At 64.7% G+C, this 22975-nt stretch overlaps 2 protein-coding genes across 8 annotated transcripts in view; both read right to left on the bottom strand.

The window, feature by feature from the left end:
* The window catches only part of RALGDS (ral guanine nucleotide dissociation stimulator), a 38551-nt gene extending 24783 nt beyond the window's left edge, over positions 1-13768 (bottom strand). For 2 of the 4 annotated variants that reach the window (XM_059658419.1, XM_059658418.1), the window contains exon 1: positions 354-567. In XM_059658419.1, the coding sequence (XP_059514402.1) occupies positions 354-521 (168 nt within the window). In that variant the 5' untranslated portion in view covers positions 522-567. Of the gene's footprint in view, positions 1-353; positions 568-1418; positions 1563-13633 lie in introns of those variants that run through there. The other 2 variants (XM_059658424.1, XM_059658423.1) reach the window with 2 other exon arrangements.
* A 1307-nt stretch (positions 13769-15075) lies between these two features.
* On the bottom strand, positions 15076-22975 carry GBGT1 (globoside alpha-1,3-N-acetylgalactosaminyltransferase 1 (FORS blood group)). Of its 4 annotated transcripts, XR_009447759.1 has the most exons (8): positions 22837-22968; positions 21719-21887; positions 21134-21199; positions 18750-18800; positions 18629-18664; positions 18309-18443; positions 16608-17355; positions 15076-16544 (listed from the first exon to the last, which is right to left on the bottom strand). XR_009447759.1 is itself a non-coding variant. In XM_059658428.1 (7 exons), the coding sequence occupies exons 2-7, from the start codon at positions 21793-21795 to the stop codon at positions 16671-16673; spliced, it is 1050 nt and encodes a 349-aa protein (XP_059514411.1). In that variant the 5' UTR covers positions 21796-21887; positions 22880-22975; the 3' UTR covers positions 15076-16670. The 4 variants fall into 4 exon arrangements, 3 of the variants coding, with proteins under 3 accessions (XP_059514411.1, XP_059514410.1, XP_059514412.1); XM_059658428.1 differs by having other exon boundaries at positions 15076-17355; positions 22880-22975; XM_059658427.1 differs by having other exon boundaries at positions 15076-17355.

Here is a 22975-nt window from a genome sequence, read left to right on the forward strand (position 1 = left end):
GCCGCCACCTGGCTCTCGGGGTGCTCAGCAGAGCAGGCGATACAATGCAGCACGAAAGCCCTTTGTAACCTGAGAGACCCCATCCCCCCCCCACAGGAGCCCTCACCCAGGGCCACCCACCCACCAGGAGAGGTAGACAGGCCGCGGGACGGGCACTTGGGCACCACAGGCAGCGCCCCCCCCCCCGCCCCCCCCCCCACACGCACCCAGGTGGCAGGTGGAGACTCCCCTGTAGCAGCTTCCAGCCAAACTCCTTCAACCAGTTCCCACGGGGGGGGGGGGGGGGGGGGGGAGGCGGGGACAGGGGAACCACCCAGCCTCTCGCAGAGGCACCAGTTGCCCTGGAAACTCACCTCGGTGGCTGGGGCCAGCAGAGGCGTTGGCCAAGGCGTGGGGCTCGGGACAGTAGGACTAGGACGGTGGGCGATGGCCCACCTCCTGCCAGTCACCACAGAGACGCAGGCGAGGAACACCCAGCCCTTCCTGCCCCTGGGCACGGCGGGCCTGCCAGCCCGGGCCATGGCGGGTGGGAGCCGGCCTCCCCGCGCAGCCCTCTGCCAGTCTGCCCGTCTGTCCGCCGGCCCCAGTGGAGTCGAGCACCTGAGTGCCTAGACCTGGAGTCACCCACATGGCTGTCATACCTGCTCCCGTGACGGGCAGGGCCAGGAATTCCCGCTTGTACCAGGCCACGGGCCAGCCAAGGGCGTGCGGATGGGGCTCCGTCCCGAGCTGGGCCCAGGCTCCAGCTCAGGCCTGCTCTCGTGGGGTGCGCCCCGCTGTCTCCTCCAACACCCCAGGCCCTGCACCCGTCCCCCTGCCTGCGGAGAAGGCACACCCCGGGTCAGAAAGGTGGCGGGTCCAAGTCACCGAGATCTAAACAGGGCTCAGCCAGTGGGACCGCCAGGTGAGCGCGAGCCCGCCAGGCGCGTGGGGGGAGCGCCGAGGGTCCCGCTGGCTCCGGCCCCGCCCCCCACTACTGCTCAGGCACCTCCACCCCTGGCACCCGACACGGGATCTCATTCTAAACTGCAGAACCAAACCAGGGTGGCCCTGTCTACTGTGCCAAGCAGGGAAGCAAACAACATAATGCTGTCACCACAGTCACCACACTTCAGAAAAGCCTGCAAAAACATGAATACATTTCAGAACCATCCGGACCTGTCTCCGTTTCCCTCCCTCTGCTGCGAGCACACACTGGCGGCCACGGGACAAACCTGTCTCCGTTTCCCTCCCTCTGCTGCGAGCAGACACTGGCGGCCACGGGACAAGTCCAACACCCATTTGACAAACGGAAAGGCTGAGGCCGGGGAGCAGGGACAATGCAGAGCCACGGCGCTCCTGCCACGGCGCTCGGAGCTCCCGTCCCCCAACCCAGAGCCACAGGGCGACCCAGAGCCAGAGCCGGGCTGCTTCCTTACCCTCCTGGGACCCTCGTGGGCAGCCGGCGGGGCGCGCAGGACCACGGAGATCGGGGGGAGAAGGGCTCCGGCAGAGGCTCCGGAGCCGGCCTGTCGGCACATGGTGGGCCCTGCTGGGCCGGCCGGGGCCCTGATGCCACCCTGCCGCCCAGCCCAGCCCAGCCCAGCCCAGCCCAGCCCAGCCAGCACCGGCTCTGGCTCTCGAAACGTTTCACATCCTGTTCCGGTGGCTTTGTGGGCGCAGGGGACCCAGCCGAGCAGGCAGCTCGGGACCCGTGAGCAGAGACCTGCTTCCCTGTGGGCGTGCAGGTTCCTCTTCTCACTGAGCCTGTTTCCTGATCCCTCGTGGAGGGAGAAGGGGGGGTACAGAGGTCTTCAAACCCCAATTCCTTGCAGGTTCTCCCCTGCACCCCTCACCCCCACAGCCTGCTGTGCACGGTGACACTTAACCCTGACCTTCAAGCAACAGCAGAGGTAACAAGGCTCTGAATCAGCCAGCTCTGGACCCCGGGCCAGTGACTTAGCATCTCTGAGCCTCAGTTTCCTCATGTGTAAAATGGGCACATGGGTGCTGGAGGCTCCGACAGGGACTCGGCACGGGCCTGGCTGGTGGTCGGCACTCAGGGGGCCTGCACTCTGATCCTCTCCCACGGTCACGTGCCTGCCCCGCACCTGGCACGTAGTGAACACCCAGTGCTGGCGGGTGCTGCCCTGCGCCAGGAGTACTGTCGCCGTCTGCGGTCTGTCTGCTCAGCGTGGGCCCTGCCACGGATCCCAGTGGGTAACTCAGAAATGTCCGTTGTCGAAAAGCATCAAACCGTGCCGGGCGCTGCAAGCAACCTGGTCCCCAGGCGGGGAGGCCACCAGGGTGCACAGACCATGTTCAGGCCCTCCCCCCGCCCCCCCTGGCCAAGTTGGCACCAGGCTGGAGGGCAGACTCCAGCAGCACCGGGTGAGACAGGGCTCAGCAGAGCTCCAGGGAGCGAGACAGCCGTGGGCACCTGGGCTGTCCCCAGCCTGACCTCTCACCCGTGTGGCCAGCTGCCTGGCATGTGGCCTCGGGCATCCCTTGTGGCAGTCTGCCCCCCCCCCCCGTCCGTATACCAGGGAGCTCTCCGGAGCCTGTGGGGCCGTTAGATGAAATGGGGGCCTGCCCTGAGCTGTGTGGCCCCCTCTCAAGCTGAGACCCTGGCCGGTGATGTGGGAGGGGCAATGGGAAACTGGCTGGGACAGCGTTTCCATCCGGGTGTCTGAGGATGGGGGAAGCGTGAGAGGCCCTGGGGCACAGGACCCACAGCGAACCAGGCTGCCCTGCTCTGTGTCTGGCTGGTAATGCCTTTGATTCAATAGCGTTTACTGGGCCCTTCCCAGGAACAGGCCCCGTGCAAGGAACCACATCTCTCTCCCAGAAGGCTTCCTGGGCTCTTCTCCAACGACCCCCAGCCTCCCAGCCTGTCACCCCCACATCTCCCCTGCCCCAGCCGCCAGCACAGGTCGGCCTGACCTCAGCGCCCAGAGGATGGCTATTCCTTTCAGAGCCAGGCCAGGCCCAGCGGCCGCAGGCAGTGGGTCTGAGTCACAGCCAAGGGGCAGGATGACCAGCTGCAGGCAAGAAAGGTGGGGCCTCACGAGGGGAGGAGCCTGCAGAGGAAGGGGCCTGCAGAGGGGAGGGGCAGGTGCAGAGGCCCGTGCTCCCTGCAGGCCTGGTGTCCCCCGCACTGTGCACCACATCACTGCCACCACTTGGAACTAAGATCAGACTGGCCACCGACAGCCAGGGCTCTGGGGGCTGGGGACAGTCAGGGCCGTTCCATCTGACCCCCCACCACTTTGCCCCGTGTGGGGGCTGGGCCCTCCTTCACACCTGCTGTGCATGGAGCCATGGCCTCTGGGAGCACTCACACCAGCCCTGCCCCGGTCACCGGCCCTTGTAGTAGGAGGTCAGCCAGACATGAGCAGAGCAAGGACGGGCCAGGTGCAGAAAGGTCACCAGGGCGGAAAGCCCCGGTGCCTACCAACCAGCACAACCGGGAAAGCAAGGCCCTGACCCCCAGGGTACCCTTTCCTCCCCGACATATCGCTGGTCGTGTGGTTTAGACCCTCTGAGCTTACATATCGCTGGTCACACGGCTCGGACCGGAGGAACAAGGGCCCAAGAGTGGCCTCATGGACTCCCATGCCGGCGGGCGCTGGCACCACGGCTCCCTAGAGCACTGACCCCTGGAAACAGTATCAGGGCCTCGGTGGGGTTTAGCTCCAGGCCCAGAAAAGCAGCAAAACCAGACAAGTGACCCGTGGCTGACCTCAGGACCAGCTGCACTGACTAGTGACCCCTGCCCAGCGCCCGCCAATCAGTGGAGACCAGACCCTGAACCGCTGGAACACCTGGAACGCAGATGAATATTCTACTGGACCCTCCCTTGGGGCCTCCCCTAAAATCCCTGCCTTAAAGGCCCTTCGGACAGGACCGGCCACTCTCCTTCCCCCTCCTCTCCCACCTGCTCATCACCTTCCCCTCCTCTCTCCTAGACTCTAAGGCCCTTCCTTCCTCTGTACCTGGTTCCTGAGCCCATCCCTTCCGCCTGTGACTTTCTGAACAAACTTTCTCTTATACTTTGAGTCTTGGCTCTGAATTCTTTCTTAGCTGAACGGCCCGGTCTGACTCTGCCGGTAGATCACCTGGTGCCGTGGTCACCACCAACACCCTGGCCTGTCCCAGGACACCGAGGTCATTGCCTCCATGCCAGGTGGTCACGGGAGAGCACACCTGGCCAGCCACACAACAGCCCAGACATAACCAAACACGGCCCACGGACACGTGAGCACAGATGCGCACCAACGCTCCCTCTGCCCAGGCTCAGGCCTGTGTGGGGGAGGAACAGGGTGGAGGGAGGGGGCGGCTGCAGCCCACATCTGCGGGCGCCTCTCCCTTCCCCAGCTGCTGGGGGCAGGCCCTGCGGGGGTGAAGCCGCTGTTGATAAACAGTTCGCGGCTGTCGCTAGGAGCTGTGACTCAGCCGAAGGGTGACTCCTTTCCAAGCTGTTTACAGCACCGCGTCCTGTCCAGGAAGCAGAGGGGAGGCTCGCCCGCCCGGACTTCGCTCCTCTGCCTGCAGCCTCCTGACCTGACCTGGGGTCTGGCTGGGGCCCGGCTCAGCCCAACTCCCACCTCCTCGTTTCTGGGAACCTGAGGCCCATGATCCGGTCACTTAACACACAGCCCATGCCAGCCCGGCTCTGCGAGGCAGGGAGACCCGCAGCTGTGAAGGCCAGTGGCCCAGCCTGGGCAGGAAGAGGGCTTGGGTCTGGGCCGCGTCTGCACCCGGCCTCTCCCTCCGGCTCTGACCGAGGCTCCTGGGGACAGGGCGCAGAAGACACCCCCGCCCCCTGCAGCCTAAAGGCGAACCCTTGCTCCCGCAGCCCCCGCTCCCCGGAGCCCAGCCTGGCCAGGCCTTGGTGCTCCTCATGGGGCCAAAGCACTTTCATTTTTAAAACATATTTTCATTGATTTCAGAGAGGAAAGGAGAGAGAAGGGGAAACACCAATGATGAATGAGAATCACTGATCGGCTGCCTCCTGCACGCCCCACACTGGGGATCCAGCCCGCAACCCGGGCCTGTGCCCTGACCGGGAATCAAACCTGGGACCCTTCAGGGCCGACGCTCTATCCACTGAGCCACGCCAGCGAGGGCGCACGAAGCACTTTCCATGCAGCATCTGCTGAAGCCACAGTAATTACCTCTGTGGTAAAACAGAAAATCCAGGCCCAGAGGGCAAACAACGTGCCCGAGGCTGCAGGGCAGGCCAGTGCCAGGCAAGGAGCCAGCAGGCTGGTGCCCCAGGGCTCTGCACGGGTTCAAGATTGCAAGCGGCTTTGTTCCCGCCAGCACAGGCGGGCGTGGGGCTGCTGGGGTCCCTGCCAGTGGGGGCTGGGGGGGGGGGCGGTCTGACCCCTGTGTGAAGCCCAGCCAAGGATGCCGACTTCTCTCTCCCGTTCCCTTCCCACCAGCCCACGCCTAAGCCCGAGCCGGGGACCCTCCGTATTTCCACTCCTCACTGCCGTGCCCGTGTGGGTACCACTTAATGGTCACAACATGCGAGACCGGCTGGCAGGTGAGCTCGGGGACAAAGCTTGGAGGTGGCACCAAACTCACCCAAAGCCACACAGCAGCCTGGCATTGAGGCCGCTTCCAGCTTTTTTGGGGTTTTTTTGGTGTGTTTTTTAAGTTTATCATCTTTTTAAAGTTTTTATTTTTAACCTATTTTATTGATTCCAGAAAGAAAGGGAGAGGGAGAGATAGAAACATCCACGATAAGAGAGAACCATTGATCGGCCGCCTCCTGCACACCCCACACTGGGGATCGAGCCCACAACCTGGACATGTGCCCTGACGGGGAACAGAACCGTGACCTCCTGGTTCATAGGTCATTGCTCAACCACTGAGCCCACCCCCGCCCCCCCGCCAGGCTGCTCCCAGCTTTTACAAGAGGCCAGGACGCGTCTGTGCCCAGGGTGCCCTCGTGGCAGGGGCCCTGCTTTCCAGGAGGGCTGACGGGGGCCGCGGCCTCAGAGTGACTTGTGGAAGGACAGCTGCCAGAAGGGGGAGACCGAGGGACCCCCAGAATGGCAGCACCACAGGAAGCACCTGCCGGGGCCAGGCAGGGAGGGCTGGCCCCCCTGCAGGCCGGCGAGTAACTCCCGCCGCTGCTCAGCGCCAGAGGGCTCCCTGTGCCGGCCGCCTCTTCCCAGCCACTGAGTCACGCAGGTTGCCAAGAAGCTGAGGATGCGAGAATCCAGGCCCTGCCCCAGCCGCTCCCGCTGGCATCACGCCCGGCAGGAGCCAGCGCTGCCAAGGCCACGGGCAGCCCCCTCCGGTGGCAGTGAGGACAGCTCCCTGGGCCTGCCCCCACATCCCGCTCCCAAGGACCCAGTCCAACCCTAAGAGCCAGAGCGGCAGCTACAAGTGGAGCCTCCGGGCGAAGCGAAACATGGGCTGGAAACCTGGGGACGGGGCGTGAGGAGCGTGGGGTGCTGCAGCTTGAAGCAGGGCAGGGGAGCCGAGGAAGCGACAGGCAGCGGAGACATTAATAAAATAACGCACCGGCCGCCCAGCCACCGCCCTGGGCTCTAAGCTCCCAGAGGGCACCGGCCACATCTGTCCCGGCCGCGCCACTACCCCAGCGCCCGCGTGACGCTGCCCGCCGGGAGGGCGCGGGCACGCACATCACAGGCTGGAAGGCGCACTGGTGCTCCGCCTGCTCTTTCAGTTCTTCCCTCTCTTTTTTTTTTAATGTGATTTTATTGGTTTGAGAGAGAGAGGAAGGGAAAGGGACATAGGAACATCAATGAGAGAGAAACACGGATCGGCTGCCTCCTGCACGCCCCACACTGGGGATGGAGCCCACACCCCGGGCCTGGGCCCTGACGGGGAATCGAACTGATGACCTCTCGGTGCTCGAGTCAACGCTCAACCCGAGCCACACCGGCCGGGCTCTTCCCTCTGCTAACGCTGGGAGGGGTGTGAGCTCCTCGAGCGCAGGGGCTTGTTCCCTGATGTCCCTGGCACGGCCCCTGGCACTCGGGGCTCCACCCAGGACCCGGATGAACAAGTGGACTTGATCGTCCAGATGGTTCCTCCAGCGTCACGGTTCCGGGACCGGGAAATACTCAGAGTCCAGGGCCCAGGAGTTCCTGGGGGAAGATCACCAGGAAGGCTTCCTGGGGGCGGGGACGGGGCTGGAGAGGAGCCTGAGGGTGGCCAGGAGGAAGAGCCGGGCCCTCTGCCACGACAGTGCTTTCCAGAGCGCACGTCACGTGGAGAGCGGCTGTCACGTCGCGAGCGGCCGTGGAGGCAAGCCCAGGCCCGGGAGCCGGGCGGGAGGCAGCCAAGCTTTCTGGGGTGGGGGACCCAGACGCCAGGCGGCCTCGGGGTGTCGGGCGGGGGGCAGGCAGGCAGAGTTCACCTCTGGCTCCACCTGCATTTGTTCTCCTTCCTCCATGTGTGTGCCCCACGCCCCTGCGTGGGGATGGGTCTCTGCTCCCGGGGAAGTGGAGGCGGCCTCAGGGTTTGGACGGGGCTAAAAGGCCCTCCGAAAAGCACGCCAGGGCCGGCCGAGGCTGGGAGGGGCCGAGCCCCCCGTGCCCATCAGAGCCCGGTCACTCGGGGTTTCAGGGCCAGGGACGCTGGGACAAACGGGCCCTTGTCGTGAGGAGGCGGCCGGCCGTGCCAGGGACACTGCGTGCCCGGCACCGCCACCCGCCGGTGGGGGCTCAGGGGCCGGGAAGCCAGGCTGTCCTAGCAGCGGGACCTCCTGCGGGGCCTGGCCTCGGGAGCGGCCCCGGGGCTCCAGCTGGCTGCCGGGAGGAGCCGGGGCTGCTGCCCGCTGCCCTCTTTCCCACAGCCCTCTCCGGGGGCGGGGCAAGGCCTTGGGTTCCCAGGACCCTGGGTCTGAATGTCCCGGATGAGAGACGCGGCCTTTGTCCCACCCTCCTGCCAGCCACTGTCCTTCTGCCAGGCCTCTGACTTTGCCATGCACACGGCCCACGTGGCCCACGGTAACCCACGCGTCACAGTCACTCAAAGGTGCACACAACGACCAGAGGGTGATGTCCCCCGACGCCCACACCCGCTCCCCGTGCAGGTGCAGGGCTGTTCCCTCGGGGCCCGGCCCGTGCCCACCCCGTGCCCACCCTGTGCCCGGGCCGACAGGGGGTAGGCGGCACGTGCTCTGTGCCGGGATTTTCCAGTCCTGAGAGTCTGGGAAGGAAACTCCCCTGAAATCCTGAAGATTCTCGATCGTCTGCGAGGAGAGGGAGGCGGCGAGGCCAGCTCAGCCCTTCCCTGCCCGACACTAGACACAGCCCGTCCCGACAGCCCACACCTGTCACCTCTCCCACCCAGGGCCTCAGGCCAGGTCCACTGCCTCACCCTTGAATCTCAACCCTGAGCAACCAGAGGGTCAAAGGGCACCCCCGGCAACTTCCTTGCTGCCACAGCCTGCGGGGCTCAGGCCTGGCCCTCTGGCCTCGGGAGCGGGCAGTCCAGGTGGGGCTCGCTCTGTCCTGGGCAGTTTGCTCAACTTCTCTGGGCCCTGGTGCCACCTGGAAAAATGTGGATTCAACTCGGGCCCGCCCCCCGCTCCCCAAGAGCAGCGGGGGCTGCCCCTCTTCACAGCGGGTGGGCCTCAGGGCCACCTGTCTCCCACTGAGGGAGCAGACATTCCCTGCCACCTGCAGAGGGCCTGTGGTGACAAGTGCCAGCTGTTTCGGGAACATCTCACACACCTGAGATCCCCGAGTCCACGGGGGAGGCGGCCGAGGCAGGAAGCGAGGAGGCGAGCTGTCTGGTCCTGCCCACCCAAGCGGGGGGCCCCCACCGACTCTGTCTTCTCTCTCCCACTTCACCCCCGGGGCCAGGCCCCTCCCTCTGGCCCGCAGCCACGCCAGACGGGGTGGGCAGAGTGAAAACCCCACTGGAATGGAGGAGTTCCGGTGATGACAGCCCCAAGGCCTTCAAGACCCTCCGCCTCCCCATACACTCTTGCCTCCCAGTTTGGGGCTGGACAACGACAGGGAAACGGCCTCCTGGGCCAGAGGCCTGCGCTCAGAGGAGCCCTGATGGGATGTGTGGGGGGCGGGGCGGGGGCGGGGTTGCAGGTGGGGCAGCTCCTGGACTCCGGCCACTCACTGGCCAAGGGCACTTTCCTCCGCACTGACCAGCTGTGCAGTCAGGTGGACACACCTGGAGTCTCAGGTGGTGTCCAGGGAAGAGGCCCTGGTGCCTTCCCAGGAGAACCAATTCTGGGTCCCAGGAGGCGGGGAGGACCGGTTTGCCCTCCCGCCCCAGGGTGGACTCTGCCCCCTCTTCGGTGGGGAGGGCTGAGCAGCCTCATTTGGGTTAATTATGCCCCCACCACTCAGGGAGCAGAGTGGGGGGGCAGCACTCCCATATTTTAGGATCTTAATTCCCTCTTGCAGCCAACCACCTCCGGCCCCATCACTGTCACCTGTCACTCAGGTATCCAGGAAACAGCCTCTGTTGCTAGGGGGCTGGCCTGGTACCAGGTGGCTAGCGCAGAGTGGGGCGATGAGGCGTGAGGAGCAGGCTGGGGTTTTCCCCAGGAAGCACCCGGGGGCCGCGGGAGGAGGGGCTGAGTGGGGGTGGATCATCCCTGAGTAGCTGAGGTCCTCACACAGGCCACCGGAAAGCCCCAAGCCCTGAGCCTTCCTGCAGGCAAGTATTTTGGGGTCCTGTGGTTGCTAAGCAACTGCTCCGGGTTGCCGTGGAAACTCTCCCTTCTGGGGCTTGTCCTTTTTAGGGGGATGCCCTCTCTCTGGCGTGGCTGCCCTGGGAGGACGCTCTGAGGCTCATGCTCCTTCCCTCACCCCCACAGAGAGCCCCCGCCAGCTGTGACCGCAGAGAGGACTCCTTGAGGTTCAAAGCCCAGAACCTGCCCACCTCCTGCCCCCTCACTGAAAACGCCACGCCCAGAGCCCAAGGCCTTCATTAGCGGGGAGAGCACGGAAGGGCTCATTAGCCTCCACGCCCACTGCGAACCGCCACCTCCGGGCCTGCCCGGCCCTGACCGGGGCCTGCCCGGCCCTGACCGCTGGACGCTCACTGTCATTGGAAGAAATCTGGTCCCAGCACCCAGGCCCACCCCTGCCAGGTTTGTCTGCCCCAGGGACTTGCCCACCAGCCCTGCCACTACTTAGCAGCGGGAGTCCCTTCGCCTTCCAGGGCCTCAGCTTCCCCCCCCGCCCCCCCCCCCCCCCCGTGAGGATGGCGCTGGCACCTGCCTCGCAGGCACCGTGAAGCACTGCACCCCCAGGCACCCCCAGGGCACAGGAGAGGCGGGGAGCGGCCCACAGCTGGGCGCCAGGCACCGCTGTTGTTCTGTTCCGGTCCCCACACCCCTGCTCCAGGTCTCGGGCCTCAGACAGGAGCCGAGGCGCTCTGCCCCTCGGATAAGTCTATCTGCCCGGCCGGATAAGTTTCTGTCCAACCAATGCCCTGCTGTCAACAGCCAGTGGCATCGGGACTGTGGCGTCAGCAGCGCCCAGGGTCTCAGTAAGAGATGGCCTCCACTCCAGGACTTTGCCCCCTCAATGATGTCCACGGGAGCCCCCGCTCTGGTACAGGACAGGGTGGAACCCCACCCCGTGAAAGGGGGAGTCAAGCAGCACCGCCCCACTGAGGGGCAGGTCTCTGGGGAAGGGATCCCTCCAGCCTCGACCTGCCCCACAGCCCACCCATTCCCACGCTGCCTTCCGAGCGCCCCAGACCCGGGACCCGCCCCGCCCGCCCCGCGGTAACAGGAGAGCTGCCTGGAAAGCGCAGGTGGAGCCAGGGCTGCAGGACCCGGGACCCTCTGGGAGGGCCGGCTCAGCCTGCAGGTGCAGGAGGCCATCCCGCGGACCCCTGGCTGCCCATCCGCGTCGCCGCCGCTGCCGGCACTACCCCTGCCCCGCCTCGTCTGACCTCCTCGGGAGTATGTCACCCCTGAAATGACTGTGCTCCGGTCTGTTTACAGTTGAGTGTCGTCTCCTAGAAACTGGAAGGTGAGACCTTTGTCTACGATGCGGGCTGCAGCCGCTCACAGCCACGCTGGGGTGGCCCCCGGGTCACAGCGCCACCTGCTGGCGCTGCTCCAGGCTTGCGGGGCAGGGGAGCGAGCTGTCCCCCAGCTCACCCCCAGCTCACCCCAGGCTCCACTTACACCCGCAGCCCGAGCTGCCGGCAGATGCCAGAGACGCCTCAGACCCCAGCGCTCCTCCTGCAGCTGGGCCCGGGTACCTGGCCTGCAGGAGAGAGTCACTCATGTCCCCGATGTGGGTGGGACTGTGCCTCGCCTCCTACTCCCCAAAGATATGGACCCTAACTAACCCCGGGCACCTGGGAATAAGACTTTATTTAGAAATAGGGTCTTGGCAGGTACAACCAAGTTAAGATGAGGTCACACTGGATGCGGGTGGGTCCTCACCAAAGGCAAGTGACTGATGCCCTCAGAGGACGAGGGGGAACTGGGCAGAGACCCAGAGGCCATGCGCAGGCAGAAGCAGAGTCCGGAGCGACGGCTCCAAAGGCAAGGACACTAGGGAGCCGGCCACCACCCTAGTGGTGGAGGAAGCGGGGAGGCGAGAGGCTGCTCACACCCTGACGCTGGGTTTCTGGCTCCAGAACTGAGAGAGAAGAAACTTCTGGTTTTTTTCTTTTTTGCAATTAATTTCAGAGAGGAAGGAGAGGGAGAGAGAGAGATAGAAACATCAGTGATGAGAGAGAATCATCGATCGAGCCTCCGGCACCTCCCACACTGGGGATCGAGCCTGCAACCCGGGCCTGTGCCCTGACCAGGAATCGAACTGTGACCTCCTGGTTCATAGGTCGACGCTCAACCACTGAGCCGCACCAGCCGGGCACTTCTGTTTTGAGCCACCCCGTTTGTGGTACTTTGTTAAAGCAGCCCCACTGAGCCCACCTCTGCTCCCCCCCGCCCCCCCACATCATCCTCAGCATTGCACCTCCTCTAACCAGCCCTGACCACAGGGCAGCTTCTCAGAGTCTCTGCACCGTGAGCCCCCCTACCCCCCAGCTACACACTGTTCCCAGACCTGTGCAGGGCGGGCTCCTCTCGTCCTGGGGGTCACAGCATAAATGTCACCCTGGAGGCCGTTAGGCCCACCTAGGGTCCCGCCCTCCCTCGGCACCTGCTTCCTGCCCCCGCAGCACTGCTCTTCTCTCCCACAAGGACTTGCTCTTGTGCTTTTGTCCCTCTGCCCTTCCATGGGGCTCCTGCTCCTGGGGTGAGGGCTGGGGGCGCAGAAACTGGATAATGAGAGGGCCTCAGAGCCCCTCCAGCCTCTGAGCAGCTCACACTGGACATGGACACCAATAATAAAAGGTGCACGCTGTGTCCGAGGCAGCCGGATGCCCAGAATGACCCCTGGGTGTCCCTTCCCTGCTCCGGTGGCTCCATTGAGCACAGTGTGCACAGCCCGCCCCCTGGTGGTCATCCCCGGCCCTGCAGCCCCAGGCAAGGAAACCAGAAAACAAAACACACACCTTTGTTTGGACGTAGTCAAGGCAGCTGCTCTCCCTGTCACCGGAGGGCTGAGGGACAGGACCTGCGAGCTCCAGGAGCAATGCCGGGGACCCCAGGACCCTCTCTCGCTCCCCTCTTTCCGCCCACCGTCCTGGTGTCTAGTTCATTCACGAGGCCGCCTCACCCCAGCCAGGGCAGTAACTCCGGACCCACTTCCAAATGAAGACCCCACGGCTCCTGCAAGGATGGCCTGGTCCTTGGTCCCCAGAGGAACAGCCCAGTGCTCGGCCATGTTCTGCTACCCAGGCCCCAGGCCCCTCAACCCCCAGGCTGCACAGAGGACCTCACGGGAGTAGAAAGCATTTTCCACGGACGCGGAGCACAGGGGTCACCGATGGAGAGCCAGGGGCAACAGGCTCTTCTAGGGCACCCTCTGTGCACCCCAACTTATAGAGAAAGAGACTAAGGCCTTTTCTCCTGTAGCCCCCCCATAGTAGAGAGGGGGTCTCCTTCTAGTTCCAGGAGCCCTGAATGGAGGACGAAGGGCTCCAAGTCCTCTCCCTGCTGCCCTCTCCATGGCCCAGCCCAGGCAGGCCCTGGGCACCTTTGGGACCCCTGGCCATCAGCCTGCATCTCTCCCCTCCTCATGTATGGGCCCCAGGCGTGATGCTAGGAGACCAGAGGCTCCTGCCTGATGGCGGGGCTGCCTCCAGCCTCCTCTCCCCTGCCACCTGCGCCCTCCTCTGAACACACTCCGTGGCCCCACCTGGGAAGTAAGTCACTGTGTGTACGTGTGCCTGTGCCCACGTGGGGATGCCTGGAGGAAGGGCCCCACAGGGGAGTGGTGAACAGGGTTCCCCCGGGATCTTAGGGGTTCTCATTCCCAAAGGAAACCCCACGGGAGAACTGAGGCTGGCCTAGGAGGCTGGAACCCTCCCTGCGCCTGTGGATCCTGCCCACCGCGTGAGCTCCGGGCCAGTCCCTGCCTCTCTCCTGGCCTCAGTTTCCCTATTGTACCAGGAGGGGTTGAACGCGGAACTGCGTAAGCGCGCGCGGAGCGTGAACGCAGTGCCGCGCTCCCTCCCCGCCGGATGGGGTGTGGCGGGGGACACGCGGTCCTCCCTCCACCCGCGACGCGCCGGGGAGGGTGGCCAGGCCGGGCGTGGCACTCACCTGGCAATCTACCATCATCCTCAGCCCTGGCAGCGCATCGCCGGCCCCGGGGTGGGGCCCGGGACTCGCAGAGGCCGCTCGCCTCGGCCCGCGCGCCGCACAGGGGGGCGCCCGGCGGCGAGGCTCATGGCGCGGCCTCCCGTCCCCGCCGCGCCCGGGGAGCCGCCGCCGCCGCCGCCAGCGCCGCTCCCATTGTCTGCGCCGCCCGCCGGCCGCTCGGGCCCCGCCGCACGGTTCCGCCCGGCTCCGGGCCGCCGCCGGGTGGGCGGGGTCAGCCAGGCCCCGCCCCGCTCGCCGCAGGTGTGAGGGGCGGGCCCGCGCGAGCTCGGGCGCGCGCACAGCCTCCCTCGGGCCGGTGGACTCGGGCGCCGCGGGGCCTGCGATCCGCCGCGGGCGCGCGCACCCAGGAGCCCCGCCTCGCCGCGCGCGCCGCGCACCCGGGACTCCGCTCGGCGGTCCCGCGCCTCCCGCCCTCGCAGCCCGCCGCGTGCTCCCTGCGCCCCCTTAAGGCCTCCGACCACCCCAAACCCAACCGGGCCGAGTCCGCCGGTGTTGGGCCCGGGGGTCATGGAGACCTGAGGACACGGGAGTCATCGCAGGGGACACCCCCATCCTGTCGTCCTGGTCCCCATTTGCCACCTGCAGAGGTAGTTGGGTGGATGGCTGGTCCAGGGGACCTGGAATGGGAATGGACACGAGGAGGCAGCCAGGTGAGGCCGCCCCTTCTACCTTTCCTTGAACCCCTCCGCTTTCTTCCTGGCAGGACCCCAGACGGTGGTCCATCTTGTCGCTGCGGCGCCCTGGCTGGAGTGAGAGGGCTGCGCGGCTGTGGGGGAGAGAGCTCCACCCCAGATGGGCCAGTGCTGGGGGTAGTTACTGTTATTGGGGAGCCCCCTGGACCCTCAGTGCTTTCACCCACTTAAGAGAGAGCGGTGGCCCCAGTACTTAGGACCTCTCAGCTCTTCATGACCAACTCCAGCTGTGAAGAGGTGGGGGGCCGGTCAGAATCATTGCTCTTTGCAGCCCTGAGCCTGGGCTGACCTTGTCTTCTGTTGGGGCTCCCTGGCCAGGGAAGGGCCGGGAGGAGGTGGCCCTGAGCCAGCCCCACTCCCAGCTCAGTTTGGGCCCGGTGCCCCTCAGACCTGGAGTCTTCCCAGCCGGGTCTCACGCCCCTGGGGACTGGCTGACCCTGGTCCCCATCCCAGGGCATGGCCCTGAGATACCAGTGACAGAACCCAACTCCTGGGACCTAACCAGGGGCCAGGCTCTCCCCCCAAAGGAGCTGAGGGCCGGGGGCCGGGGTGCTCCACGGATGGGAAGGTTGAGGGGGTGGGTTGAGGCCCAGCCTGACCCAGTGGGGAGCCGGAGGGCCTGGAGACAGCCCAGCAGCCCTTCTGACAGGCTCAGATCTGAACTGCAGGTACCAATCTTGCCAGGACAGATCAGTTTGGGGTTTCTGAAGTTTATTTTTAAAAATTTTAATATATATTTTTATTGATTTCAGAGACAAAGGGAGAGAGAGAGAAATATCAATGATGAGCTAGAATCACTGATCGGCTGCCTCCTGCACGCCCCTACTGGGGATCGAGCCCACAGCCCGGCATGAGCCCTGACCAGGAATCAAACCGTGACTGCCTGGTTCATAGGTCAATGCTCAACCACTGAGCCACACTGGCCGGTGGTTCTGAAGTTTTCAAGTGGCAGACGCACTGTAAGCGAGGGACAGATTACAAAATCAAGGCTGTGCACGGGCTCCGGGGCAAGCACAGCCGCTGGGGTCAGACTGGCCGGGGTTCGGGCCCGCAGTGGGCAGGGCCTGCTCCTTCCACAGCCCTGCTTCAGACCTGCCTCCCGGGGGACACACGGGCCACGGGCCCACCCTGTCCCTTTGCCTCGGAAGCACCCCAGGGCCTCGCCAGCCCAAGCTTTCTCCTCATACTGGTCCCTCGGTCTGCCCGACCCTGGTGATCACCAGCCAGACCGCGTGCTGCAGGAGGAGTGGGCTCTGGGCTGGCACCCAGCTTCTCCAGGGTGGGTGCCCATCCGGATGTGGCTAGAGCGCACCCCTTCCTGCTCTCCACCTCTCCTCTCCGCGACAAAGGTGCTCTCAGATGCACAAGTGGGAAGCCCTGGTTAGGGCCCAGCAGGCTCCACCTTTATGCAGCTGGACTGGAAACCAGACGGGGTCCTGAGTGAGGACTGGCTGGGGGACATCGCAGTGCCGGGAGCCCTGCGGCCGGGGAAAAGGGGACCTGGGTGCCCTTCACAACCAGCAGTGAGAAGTGAGCTCGAAGGGCAACAGGCAGCAAAAGGGGGCAGGGGTGGGAACGCAGGCGCTGAGCAGGGCAGGCCGCAGAGCCGCCGAAGGCACGTCTGTGGGAGCCTCTGGGCCTGCCCTCTTCACCACTAGTCTCCCCTCCCTGTCCCCCTCTTAGGCGACATTCGAGGTTTGGGTTCTCATGTGGGCACAGCCCTTTATGGTGTATAAAGGCCCTTCCCGTCTTTCCCGTTGGATTTTCCTGACAGGGAGGCAGGCCGGGCAGGGCAGGTCTCAGCTAAGGCGTGGGAAGTGAGGCACTGACGGGCGAGCTGGGTGCTCCTCTGGGGCAAGTTGGGTGCACCCCTGAGGCGAGTTGGGTGCTCCCTGGGGCTGCTGGGTGCTCCCCTGGGGTGAGCTGGGTGCTCCCTGGGGCTGCGGGGTGCTCCTCTGGGGTGAGCTAGATGCTTCCCTGGGGTGAGCTGGGTGCTCCCTGGGGCTGCTGGGTGCTCCCTGGGGCTGCTGGGTGCTCCCCTGGGGTGAGCTGGGTGCTCCTCTGGGGTGAGCTAGATGCTCCCTGGGGCTGCTGGGTGCTCCTCTGGAGTAAGCTGGGTGCTCCCTGGGGCTGCTGGGTGCTCCTCTGGAGTAAGCTAGGTGCTCCCTGGGGCTGCTGGGTGCTCCCTGGGGTGAGCTGGGTGCTCCTCTGGGGTGAGCTAGGTGCTCCCTGGGGCTGCTGGGTGCTCCACTGAGTCCCCGTCCACGGCAGCCCCGACTCTACCATCAGCTCCGCAGCCAGCGGGTGTTCTTGTCCAGCGTCGAGAAGCGGATCAGCTTCAGGCTGGGAGGCTGGGGCTTCCTGTCGTCCCAGAGGTACTCGGGGGACAGCACCTTGGTGGGCTTGTGCGAGATGAAGCGGCGGTTCAGGTGGCTCTCCTCCTGCCAGGCCGCCATGATGCCGTTGGCCTTGTCCGCCAAGATGGCCATGTGGCAGCCCCTCGTGAACTCGTACACCCTGTCCACCCGTCCCCCAAAGACCGCCCCGCCATAATAGAAGTCCCCCTCGCCGTCGGCCACAAAGGCGGTGGAAACATGCCTGCGCTCGTAGGGGAAGTGCTGGCGGGACGCGGCGTAGTAGCCGGGGTGGATGGCGGCCACCAGGTCTCCCAAGGTCTCCGGGCCCCAGGGGTTCCGGAACACCATGTCCACGTCCACGCAGAAGAGGTAGTCCACCTCCCGGTGCGCCCGCTGGGCGATGTGCTGGCTGATGGTCTCCATGCGGCGCGTGGAGATCTCCTCCCAGCGGGAGTGCTTCTGGACGGGCAGGACGCTGAGGAGGCGGCCGGGGCCCAGCGGGACCCGGGGCACGGCCGCGGGCTTATCGGTGAACACGTAGTAACGCACCCGGTGGCCCTGCATGAAGAACTGCTCGGCCGACTCCAGGAAGCGCTGGACGAAGCCCGTGTACCTGGCGCAAGAGCCTGTCATCCCGGTGGCCCGGCAGCGCCCTGCCCAGGCCCCCACGCGTGCTGGCACCTCTCCGCTCCCCACCGTGAGCTGTCACTCACTCTGACCCTCGGAGTCCTCGTCTGTCAAATGCCACCATCATAGCACCTGCCTCTGCAGAATGATTGAGTGGCGCTGACGGTCACATCACAAGCCCACCTCTTACCGAGCACTTTCTCAGTGCCAGCGGGTCTGAGGGATTCCACCGTCACCCACTGTACAGGCAGAGACGCTGCGTCACGGAGAGGGGAAAGGGACCAAGCAGGGCAGTGGCTGCTTCAAGGGAAGGCGAGTGGTGCCGGGGGCCCAGGGCAGGTGAAACGACGGGGCTCCCCGCTCCAGGCCACAGCTGATTGGACCAGGGCTCACCCACCATCTGGCCAGCACTTCAGGCCATAGGGGCCCATCACGGTCCCTCTCTCACAAGTCCTAGCAAGGGACCCAGAGGGAAGCTGCCAGGTGGTGGCTCTTACAGGAAAAGCCACCTGGGAGGAGAGAGGAGAATAGGAGAAACCCAGAGAGCAGGCAGCAGAGGGTGGGGAAGAGAGGGGCCTGGGGGCGGGGCCGGCTCAGCGTGGGTCTGTGGACCTGCTGGTGGCCTGGACATGGACCCCCACTTCTATGGGGTGGTCTAGGGGGTTCCCACTCCTTCCTGCCTGCCTGACTGTCCAGGAGAAGCGGAGAGGGGTGCGGGGCCTCTGACACAGGCTTCTGCTGTTCCCTCCCCGGGGCTGCCCCGTCCCCTTCCTCCAGGAAGCCCTGTCCGCCAGCCCCCCGCTCCTCTCTGCCGCCCCCTGCGCAGCACCTGGTTCAGGGAGGCTGCGTGGGCTGCTGCTCCAGGCCTTGCCTCACCCCAGACTGGAAGCTCCCGTGGCTCAGAGAGGACCACCCCTCCCCCACCCGCCCCCGACTCACTTCCCGACGGCGAACACCGTGAGCCCGATGGTCAGGTTCAGCGGCTGGTAGATGAGCTGCAGGAGCTCCGGGTCGAAGGTCCCCTCGGACACGATGGGCGCCAGCCAGGGCGTGAGCGTCAGCAGCTCTGTGGGCCTGGCAGTGGGGTGGTCCCTCCTCGTGAGCACCGCGGGCTCACCTTGGCCCTGCCACCCACGCCGTGGAACCCTGGGCGGCTTCGTCCCTGTCTCCGGGCCTCAGCATCCCCAGGTGGAAGAGGGGGACGGTGGTAACTACAAAGCGCCTCCCCCTTTCATCGCGGGTCTCCAGGCTGCACCCACCTCTGCTCCAGCAGCTTCGGCTGAGGGTACTGCGACCTGCGACCGAGAAGGGCCAGTGGTGAGGGAGGCGCCCCCCACCCCCACCCCCCGGGCCACAGAGCGGGGAGGACAGTCTGCTTACCGTGCCACGGGCTGGAACGGCTTCTCCCCCCGGAACTGCAGCTTCATGTTGCTGTGGGCAGAGGCGAGAGAGCCGTCAGTGCCAGGCGGTGGCAGATTGCAGCTGAGGCTAACCCAGCACCCACGGGGCAGGCACAATCCGGAACCTTCCCCACGGCTCTGCCCGCTCTGCAGGGGCTGGGCTGCGACAGAAGCATCTGTCCAGGGTGGTTGGTGTCCAGAAAAATAACTCGGTAAAACCCAAAGATGGACAAACCAGAGAAAGAAAAAAACGTAGCAAAAATGCTCGGCCAAGGGTGATGACGGGACCGCAGGCGGGCCAAAGGGGGGTGGTGCTGGGAGCGGAAAGGGGACCCATGGAGGCCTGTGGGAAAGAGGCCTGGGAGCCATCCATGGGGAGCTGTGGGGAGGGCTGGTCTTAGTTTTTCTAGCTCCTGGTCCTGCCAGTAGGGGCCCAGGGGCAGTGTCAGGGGGTGTGGGGTGTGCCCTGGCCATATCCAGTGTGGCTCAGTGGATAGAGTGTCGGACTGAAGGGTCCCAGGTTCGATTCTGGCAAGAGCAGGTACCTCGATTGCAAGCTTGATCCCTGGCGCTGGTGAGGGCACATGCAGGAGGCAACCAAACGATGTCTCTCTCACATCGATGTTTCTCTCTCTCTCTGTATCTCCCCCTCCCTTCCACTGTCTCTAAATTAATCAATGGAAAAATATCCTCAGGTGAGGAGTAACAACAACAAAAAGAACCTCTCCCGCCCTGACCGGTTTGGCTCAGTGTATAGAGCATCGGCCTGCGGACTGAAGGGTCCCGGGTTCGATTCCCGTCAAGGGCAGGTACCTTGGTTGCAGGCACATCCCCAGTAGGGGGTGTGCAGGAGGCAGCTGATCGATGTTTCTCTCTCATCGGTGTTTCTAACTCTCTATCCCTCTTCCTTCCTCTCTGTAAAATAAATCAATAAAATATATTAAAACAAGAACCTCTCCATGTCCTCTGGCCCAGGAAGGGAACACATCAAACAAAAGGACCTTGAATACGGCAAAGGCTTTATATCCAAGGCTGCTCATTCCGAACTCGTGCAGCACACTGGGGAACCGGGAACCCGGCCCCCGTGGAATGAACGGGCGGGGACCCCAGAGAGGATGAGCACAGGCCGGAAAATAAAGCCACTTCCGGGAAACAGGACAAAATCGCGAAAACATTACAATCACAACGTTCCTGTTTTTAATACTGTACCCCCCTTGCATCCCGCAGTAAATCCCACTTGGGCATGATGTATGATCTTTTTAATATAGCGCCGGATCCGGTTTGCGACTATTTTGTTTAGAATTTTTGCAGCTATGTTTATCGGGGCTATAGACCTGTACTTCTCTTTCTTTGTTGTGTCTCTCTCTGGTTTGGAATTAGGACTATGCTGGCCTCGTAAGGTGAGCGTGGGAGTGTTTCCTCTTGATTTTGTTGGGCTGGTTTAAGGCGTGTCGTCCTGTGAATGTTTGGTGAAGTTCACGTGTGAGGCCGGCGCGGGCTTCCCTTTGCTGGGAGGTTCCGTTTACCACTCCCGTTCCACCGGTTGTCATCTGAGGCCACAACCATTTTCACCGGCAAGGAGCCTTTCTGCCTTCAGAACCAACTAGATGCCAATCTGTTCCTTTAGAAAGCACGGCAAGCAACACGCCACAGCGAACTTTGAAGCGGGAGCAAAATTCAGGTCAGTGGGACCCACCAGGGCTGCTTTCCAGCGTCCTAATTTACTATATTCCGTGCTTAAAATGTTTTTAATCTTCACCTGAGGACATGTGCTTATTGGTTTTACTTTATGCAATATTCATGTTTTCATGATAATAAAGCACGCCTTGTTCCTCAATAGTCTGTGCTCAGATTTTAAACTTCCCTTTAGTTGTCATGGAACACAAGGCGGGGGCCGGATGCCCCCGGGACTCTGTCCCAACCCACTTCTGCACTGTGAGCTGTCAGAGTCAGGTGTCTGTGACGGGCGCCAGACTTCGGTCACATGTTAATTTGCTCCCTGAGTCCACAGAGAACAGAGCTGAGCAAAATGGTCAAGTCCTCAAAGCACTTGTTTCCTGAGTGCCCACTCGGAGGCCGGTGCCACCCCAGGCTACTCAGGCACCTTGGCACTCCGTGACCCCAGGAGCCGTGAGGGGCACCTGGACCATCCCATCTTGAAGATGCGGCAAGTAAGGCCGGGCTGTGGAGCGGGTGTTGCAGGGACAGACACTGAAACAGGGCAGCCCATATTTTACCAAACACTCATCACACTGATTGTGAGCTTAGGACCCAAGACCCTGCAGACAGAGTGGCCTTAAAAACCCCCATCCCCCCACTCCGTGCAGCCCTCCGGGCCCCCGGTTCTCCCAGCCCCGTACTTACAAGATCTCTGGGCAGGGGAGGTAATAGGGGACATAGGAGAACGGCAGCCAGTCGTCGGCATATACCCTGGGAAGGAAAACCACCGCTGATTCGAGGGCCCAGAGGCTGGAACCCCCTTGGTGCACACTGGTGGGGGGAGCAAAAGCCCCGGGGAGCATCTGCGGCCCCCATGGCGCCTGGGTCTGGCTGACCGCGGGGGACAAGGCCTCCTGGTCGTCCAGCATGCAGGCACTAGTCACCCCTGAAGTCATTCATCCCTGGGGCAGGGGTGTTCTTGACTCCAGCCCCGCACACACGAGGGAGGCCGGTGTGGTGAGGGGCAGCCCAGGAACGCATAGGCGAACTGGGAGCATCACCAGGAGTTCCTGGTCAACGGGGCTAGGACAGCGAGGCAGAGGGAAGAGCACGTGCTAAGGCCAGGAGGCCAGTCCCAGGCAAAATCTAGAAGCCTCGTTGGGTCTTCCTGGGGTTGGGGGACAGCTGTGCCGGGAGAGGTGGGCATGCCCTGAACGGGTCAGGTTTGGGGGCTGAGATGCCAAGAGAGGAGTCTGAGGTGGGGCTGGAGGGCGCCCTGGGCATGCTCACCACAGAGCGCAGAGGGCCGTGCCCACCAGCAGGCAGAGGCCCAGGCCCAGGCCCAGGGCCAGTCTGCGGCAGCGCATGGCGGGTGCCGCCCCCTCTAGGCACCTGCGGAGGGTGGGTGTGCTGAGCCGATCAGCCCTCCTCTCTCAGAGCCTGTGTCCTGCGGGAACACCTGCAAAGAAGTTCCCTACTCAGAGGCAGGGCCCATCCTGGTGGGCCTGCCCCCTCCTCCCCTCCCCACTCCCCCCAACCCCACCGCCGTGGCCTGCCAGGGGAATGTGGACCCCAGGCGCCAGCCCTCACGAGCTCAACGCTCAGCTGAGCCTGCAGCTGTGCCAGCCTGGGCTCTCGGGTCTCCCTCAAAACTCCTCCCACGACGGGGAGAAGAGACCCCCGGAGTGGGGCGACAGCGCGAGAGCCGGGCGTTTGGGCAGGACTTGGAGAAGCATCCCAGAGAGCAACCCCGAGGCCCCGGAGCCCGCACAGCCCGCACACGGCCGCGATTCCCGGGCGGCGGGTGGGGTGCAGCAGCGCTTTCCTCCGGGAGGCGAGGCCCGGTCCCTGCAGGGGCCGCGGGGCCGCTCCAGCCCTCACTGGCTCAGCAACGCGACAAGTCACTCTGGCCGCCGCACGCAGCCTCGGGATCTCCCGGGTGAAGGGACTGGCGGCGGGGAGGAAGGGCAACACGCCCCGCCCCTGAGGGTGACGCTCGGGGAAGGGCTAAAGCGCTGGGCGGGCCCGGGTCACAGCGATCCAGGGACCCAGGCAGCCCGGCGGGGGTCCGCCCGAGGTCGGAGAAAGATCCCGGAGCTGGAGTTTCGGTGGCCCGCTCCCGCTGCCTCCCTCCGCGGGCCTCGGTTCCCACGCGGCCAGGGCGCGCAGCGTCCTCCAAGCCCCTGCCTCCTCTTCGGCTCCGCCAGACCCTACCACCCGCGGGGCCCAAGACGCCGGGGCCGCTCCGCTGACGCAGAGCCCGGCCGGAGCCCAGTCCGCCCCAGCCCGGGGCGCCCCCAGGAGCCTGGGCCGAGCGCTCACTCCGACTTCCGCCGGTCCGTGCGGGCGCGGGGCGCGCACAGGGTGGGGCGGGGGGAGCACACACTCCCGGCGGGGTGCACACTCACCCCTAGTGGCCAGACCGGCGTTAGGACGGACGCGGGGGCTCACCCTGACCTGAAGAGCAGGCTCGGCTCAGCTCGCCTGGGCCCCCCGCATGACCCCGTGGCCTCGGGCGCCCGGGGCGGAGCGCCGATGGGCGGACGG

Source organism: Myotis daubentonii, chromosome 11, assembly GCF_963259705.1.
Source record: "Myotis daubentonii chromosome 11, mMyoDau2.1, whole genome shotgun sequence".
In the NCBI taxonomy this organism is placed as follows: domain Eukaryota; kingdom Metazoa; phylum Chordata; class Mammalia; order Chiroptera; family Vespertilionidae; genus Myotis; species Myotis daubentonii.